Source organism: Camelina sativa, chromosome 15, assembly GCF_030686135.1.
Source record: "Camelina sativa cultivar CO46 ecotype springtype chromosome 15, ASM3068613v1".
NCBI lineage: Eukaryota > Viridiplantae > Streptophyta > Magnoliopsida > Brassicales > Brassicaceae > Camelina > Camelina sativa.
In genome coordinates this window covers 29,818,746-29,825,950 of record NC_141894.1, presented here as the reverse complement: position 1 = coordinate 29,825,950, position 7,205 = coordinate 29,818,746, and the positions used below count along the sequence as shown (strand labels likewise).

General features: G+C 28.1%; 1 protein-coding gene across 1 annotated transcript; it reads right to left on the bottom strand.

Moving 5' to 3' along the window:
- Window positions 1-490: 490 nt before the first annotated feature.
- LOC104747715 (uncharacterized) lies at window positions 491-1,515 on the bottom strand. The gene has a single exon (XM_010469397.2). It carries the CDS (start codon window positions 1,513-1,515, stop codon window positions 652-654), a length of 864 nt encoding a protein of 287 aa, XP_010467699.1. The 3' UTR covers window positions 491-651.
- Between the last annotated feature and the right edge of the window lie 5,690 nt (window positions 1,516-7,205).

Here is a 7,205-nt window from a genome sequence, read left to right as displayed (position 1 = left end):
ATAATTTTCCATTTACCTCTCATAAATTCTTGCGTGATTCAAGTGTGCATCGCGAATTGCAAGCAGATCTAGTCAAACACATATGGACAAAGTTCGGAATGTTTCGTGATTAAAATGATTTTTAAGTTTTTGAGTTGAGTCTATTGTAATAGTTATGTGTGTTTTATTGGTTGTATTGTGTGCTTCTTATTGTATTGCATTGTGTTTTTCTTATTGTATTGTATTGTGTTCTTCTTATTGTATTGTATTGCATTTTTAAGTTTTTCGTAATTTTATTATTTTAATAATGACTCTCTCTATTTTCGTTTTTACTATTTACATTTTCTTAATTAAGGACATAAAATTAAAAAAAAATAAAAAAAAATATTTAACTCTTAATTACGTTATTTAAATTTAAACGATAGTCGTTGTTAATACGTAATCGGAAAAACTAAAACATAAAAGAAATTAAAATTATGAAACAAAAATAAGTGGGGTAGGATGTTGAATTTTATTAAACAAACCATTATAGGATGTAAAATTTTAGTGGATGTTGAATAATTAGGTGGAAGAGAGAGAAGATGATGTGGAAGAGAAATATATGACATGGAGGGTGTTGAATCTTAAAACCATTGTTGATAGTCTTATATTGAAATATTCAGGGCAATCCTCCTATGAGAGTAATGAAATATTCAGCAACTCAGCGTCTTTGTCTTGGAGGCTCTTACATTGGAAATAGGTAACGGTATAAGTCACAAGCTGAAACAACCTCACCAGAAAGACGGAACTCACAAGGACGAAACTGTAGGTTAAGGTCACGGGGAATGAACTACTCCAGTCGATCAGCCGGAAGATTTTTACTAACCCAAATGACAATAAACCAATGAAAAGATTGAAGAGGAATAGTTTTGGCTTCATCACTTTAACACTCTTTGCTGCATTCCCCAAAGCGTGAAACCATATGAACATAGAAAGGTCCCAAACATAATTTGAGTAAGACTTTAAGACTGCAAATAGAACCCCTAAAGCGGGAGATTTGGCTGCCATGCAATCGAGTTTTGTAGAAAATATAACGAGAGGGAAAATGATTATAAAGAATAGGAACCAATTGGCAAGACTGAAAAGAGCACTGTAAAAATTAGTCACAGGAGATCCCTTCCAATATTGAAGGGTAAGAATCGGAAAGTCTCTGATCTTGAAGCTATCATCTCCATGCGTAAGAGCCGATGCGTGGACCATGACAAGAACGGATAAGAGGTTGATGATGGCGGAGACGGCGATGAATATGTATAAAGACCTGACAAAATGGGGCAAATATGCAAGGTATCTTATAAGATGGGTAGCATATTCCGGGGTGCTTGGATCTGTCAATGGTAAGAAACTTGATTCAAAAATCAAGTATGATAAACAATTGACTAAGAGAGGGCATGCCAAGATTAAGAACATCAACTTTTTGTCCTTGAGAAAGTGTTTGCGGGACTCATTTAGAGTACCCGCAACCTCCATTACGACCATTAAGAAAATAAATTGATCCATGGGTTTTGAAAAACAAAAATGACAAAAGCTCTTGGCTACTACTTTTGTTTTGGTAATGGTAGTGAGGGTTTATAACATCAAACCCATCTGCTTAGTGCTTATATATAAGTATATAACAAACCATAAGATGGATTGATTGACCAGCTACTTTTCTAAGGAGGAAAACGTCTTTGGCTTGTACCTCTAGGCTCTAGGTAGCTTCGGTTATGGAGATTCTTGTCGTCCATTTGACATAGTCCAAGTCCGTACAACCCTCGATATAGAAAGTATCTCACGCGATGTGGATTTGAGATTGATATAATAAAATATGATTAAATAATTGATCATTTTTCATAGTTTCATATGATTAAATGATAAAAATCTATATTTTTGAAAGAAATTATAATTAAATTTTCAATAAAGAAATTATAGTTTCATAGAAACTGATATAATAAAATATGATTAAAGGTATCAAAATTTTATTATACATATGTATTTTACATTAAAAAGAAACTATAATAAAACAAAGAAGAAAGGAAAAATTACATAAAAGCAAAGAAGAAATAAAACTAAAAACAATGTAATATATATATTAAACCAAATATATAATCAAACTATTATAACGATTCTTAATTGAGTTTTCAACCAATGCAAGAACATATAAAAACCAAGAAAATATTTAGGATTTGAGATATGGTGGAGGAAGATGTGAAAATGGTTATTTATAGGATAAAAAGTGATGTAAGTTATATTTTTTAAGTAATTAAATTAGAGGAGTTGCAATTATAATTTATAGTGTATTTAATTGAAAATGAATGTAAAAACAATAATTCACAATTTGTGTAATTTCAGTTACAATTTAATAGTAAAGTGTGTATTTAAGGTATGTGATATGCTCAAATTAATCCCTAGAGCTACTCTCTCAAATTAAGAGATCAATGCAGTACTTAGGGGTCGAATTCCACAAGGACTCAAGTCTACACAATAAATTATAGAGTTTTATAATTATGCTAAACAAATTAAATTAAAATTTCAATAACAATGCAAAATATTAAATAAAGCTGTGAAAATTCAGAAGATCAAAAAGCTAGGCCTAGGGAATTTCTCAGGAAATTATGAAATATTAAATCAATCAATAAATTAGGATTTAAACAATTAAGATCAGATCTAGAACTCTAAACACTTTTGTAAAATAAATCAGTTCTCACTGCAAATATTTTCTAAATTTAAAACCAGAAAATCCAAATCTCTTTGCAAAATTCAAGTTAAAAATCAGCAATAAAATCAAGTTTAGATTGTTCACAAAATTACTAAATCAAATCTCTTTGCAGAAAGTAATTTTGCTCATCAAAAGGTTTTATCAGGAAAATCAATTATACTCTCATATCAATTTATTTTCCTATGGTATTAATTATAAGTGACTAATCAAGGATTAATATGAAGAACAACCTATGATGAAGATCTAGAAAGATAAAGAATCCTAAATAAACAGATCTAATAATTCATAAAATCCCTGTGAAAAACCCTAAACCTAACAAGCAAACTACTCAGACATAATCAATGAAGAACAAAACATCTTTCTGAATAATAAGTAATTGAAATTAAAAAGAGTAAGAAGGAGTTCAAGAATTATTCTCTACAAAGCAGATCTCTCTCTCCCAAAAACGCTCAAAATCTCACAGGGTTGCAGAAAAATAAAAACTTGATAGAATAAAACTTAAGGGTTTGTGTGAAGTGACATTAGTGCAGTGGCAGGAGGTAAGTCCATTTGTGGAAGGCACCATCACACCCGGGATCGGGTCCCGGCTCCTATGAATGTAGGAATTGGCTAATGGGCCGGCCAGTTGTGGCCCAATGGTTGAAAAAAAAAACTTAAGGGTTTGTAAAACCTAAAAATACTATTTATATGTCCTAAAACACATCAGGGACTTGTGTTGCAAATATGGAAAACTTCGGGCAATTTTGTAAAACTTCCAAATTTGTGATTCTTCATCGGCTGAACATGGTGTCGATCGATGCTAAGGCAGTGTCGATCGACACTCCCTCTCTGTTCTGACTCAAAGTTCGTTTCTTCTGAATTGATGATCCAAATTGCTCTATTTTGCTCCTTTCATGCCAAAATCCTAGAAAACCTGTAAAGACTCAAAAAATCCTAGAAAACACATCAAAAGACTCTAAAAGACTCCTTATATCATGGTTAAAAACCACAAAAACCATGATATATCAGTATGAATTAATGTATACAAGGTTCAGACCCGCATGTACGTGCGGGGTTATGTTTATAAACAAATTTATTTTATTATTTATAATCAAACTCATACTAATTGAGATTCTAGTTTGATTTTGGTTTAGTTTTTTAATGTTTGAAAATTTGAAATAATAATGGTTTCACCAAAATTTTAAAATTAAGAACAACATAATGGTTGGACTGATAACAAACGAAATCAATTGGTTAGATTCTATTAAATTTGTGAACTATCAAATCAAATTTATAACCGTTAACAATGATGAAAACCCGTTTGAGACAAATACAAATATTTAAGGGTGGGCGTAATTCTCTTTTCGTTTTGTCATGCTCCATCATGTCCTACACATGTTCTCAAATTTCAGTTGCATAAAAGAATACATTCCCAATATGGGACATTTTGAATATGAGACAAATTTGTATTTTTGATCGAAAACATGACAAGACCGGACAAAAACATACATTCTCAAACTCCCGTATGGAATAAACATAAATATAATTTATAGTATATTTATATATCATATGTTATAATAAAAATATTACAAAATGAATTGACTTCTTTATTCTTATTATTTTATATATGGTTCAACTCTATTAGATTATGTTTTTTTGTTTTAATATTTTTAAATGTTATAGAACATATGTTATGTACTTTTATTTTTATTTTATTTTGAACTTATGCTAGTTCAATTGGAAATAGTAAGATTTATTTGAGAACATTAAATGTATTTTATCATGTGATAGAACATGCCAAGAATTAAAATTATTTATTTAGTATGTGTAAACATATTTATTTAGTATAACATATGTAACCCAAAATTTTTGTCATTTTGGTTTTTGGTTCAGTTTCATTTTGGTTTATGAATATTTGAGTGTTTGAGTGTTAATCAGTACTTTAAGACTTGAATCAGACCAGCGGTTGGCCTGGAAATGATTAAAAATAAGTTATAAATGAGAGAACATAGGCATGTATATTTTGGACAGACCGTATCCACCAAATGTAAATTTCTGTTATATAATAATTTTTCAAATTATTATTCGTTTGATAATATTTATATTAGTATAGCGGATAAGAGATTGGGCAAAGAATATACATATTTGGTTGTCAAAAATAAATAAATAGAAAAAGCTTCTAACAGGATATCCGTATTTTTTTGTTTGAATATTTAATTTTTACAAAATTATTACAAAATTAATGGAAATTATCCAAACTTTCTTTATATTTTTTTTAAAAAAATTATTTCTTTTTTTAATCCAAAAATAGCTGAATTCTACAAAATATGTGTTATTAAATTAACTATCACCAAATTATTAAGAATTTGAAAATTGAATGTTGTTATCTAAATTTTCTAATCTCATTTGGTATTTTGCAGAGTAATCTTTTTAAAAAAAAATTTATAGACTTTTTAAAGATAATGATGACTTAAAAACAAACTTCAAGGTACTCATGTTATAAAGGTTTACTGCCATGTGCGTTGTTTGTTTTCTTTTCCATATACATCCCAAATTATAGTGCCATTTTAAAAAAGACTGTTAACATCATATATTTGAAAAAAATAAGAAAAATAATATAATTTAATACATAAAGCTGATTACAAATTTACAATACAGTCATGGAAGATTAAATTGTACTTTTATGTGTTGGTTTCTAAAGTTAATTGATAATGGTAACTCAAGACTCAACTACATACCCTAATAAGAATTTTCTATAGAGTTTTCTTAAATAAATCTATATAAAAACTAATATAGTATTTTGTGAATTATCGGGTTCATATAAAAAATGTGAACATCTTTTAAGCAATCAAATGTAATTTTCTTGATTTGCAGATGCTATGTCAATTGGATGAACACCCGTTCATACCACAATCCTCCCTTATATACAATCTCTAGGTAAAAAATGTATGCTTTCGAAAAAGATTTTGATTTGTATATGCTTATGTATAAGACAGAAAATTATAAATTTAACAATTCATAAAAACAATAAACAGGACATAGAACATAGTATTGGTTAACTAAAAAAAAGAATATAGTAGATGTTAGCAATATGCATATGCAAACTTAAATACTAAGACACATACACTTTTTTTTTTTTTTTTTTTTGCAGAAACAAATAGATATAAAAATAGTGTAGAATGTTGTATATGATATGTGAATGTTAAATCGATTACTCTATTTATAGGCTGGAAAGAGTCAGGCTAAACATTTTTTACTTTTAAGTTTAAAACAACAAAAATATATATAAAATCTTTTAAAATCTTATTTATTTTTCAGTTAATGCATATACAATATGTTTGAATCTATATGGATGATTCGATTTGGATAATGAATTAATTGTCTAGATTTTGCAATTCCTAATAAACCGATAAGACTACCCATTAGCCAAATTCCTACATTCGTAGGAACCGAGACTCGATCCCGGGTGTGATGGTGTCTTCTACAAATGGACTTACCTCTTGCCACTGCACTAAGGTCACTTCACCGATAAGACTAAATATATAATGTTAGTTATAGAAATAATCCCTAAATTTTAGATATTTGGTAAACTAATTACTGATTTATTTCAAGATTTCATCTGTTTACTTGAAATAAATCATCTGTTTAAATTAAAGTTAAGTTATTTTCATATATACTATTCGAATTTAATTAGATACAGTTGTTATAGAATCTTAAATAATAAGTTTTATTAAGGGGTATTCTCAAAAATGCTCCTTTTTCCATACCCCTTTTTTAAAATACTTTTTCATGTTGACTATTTTTAAAACTACCCATTTTTATATACAAAATGATCAAATTACCATTTTTTGAGTGACAGCAAGAATGTACAGTCTTCAAAATCAAAAATATTTTCTCGCCAAAAATAAAAAAAAAATTTTCGCCAAAAATTTTTTTTTTCCCGCCAAATTCTAAAACTTTTTCCGTCAAAAATTATTTTTTTCCCCGCCAAAAAAAATATTTCCCGCCAAAATCGAAAATTTTTCCCACCAAAAATATTGAAATTTATACCTTATAAAAACATTGTAAACACTTTTAAAAGCGTTTACAATGTGTTTAAAAACCTTTTAAAAACCTTGTAAACGCTTTTAAAACCTTTTTAAAAACCTTATAAAAACCTTGTAAACATTTTTATAAGGTTTTTAAAAACATTGTAAAAGTGTTTACAAGGTGTTAAAAACCTTTTAAAAATCTTTTTAAAAACCATTTGAAAACCTTTTAAAAACCTTTTAAAAACCTTTTAAAAATCTTTTAAAAACCTTTTAAAAATCTTTTAAAAACCTTTTAAAAACCTTTTAAAAACCTTGTAAACGCTTTTACAAGGTGTTTAAAAAACCTTTTAAAACTTTTTAAAAAATCTTGTAAAAGCCTTTGCAAGGTGTTTATAAGGCTTTTATAAGGTAGAAACCTTATAAAACCTTTTAAAAACCTTGTAAATTCTTTTTTGGCTGGAAAATTTTTTTGTCAAAAATTT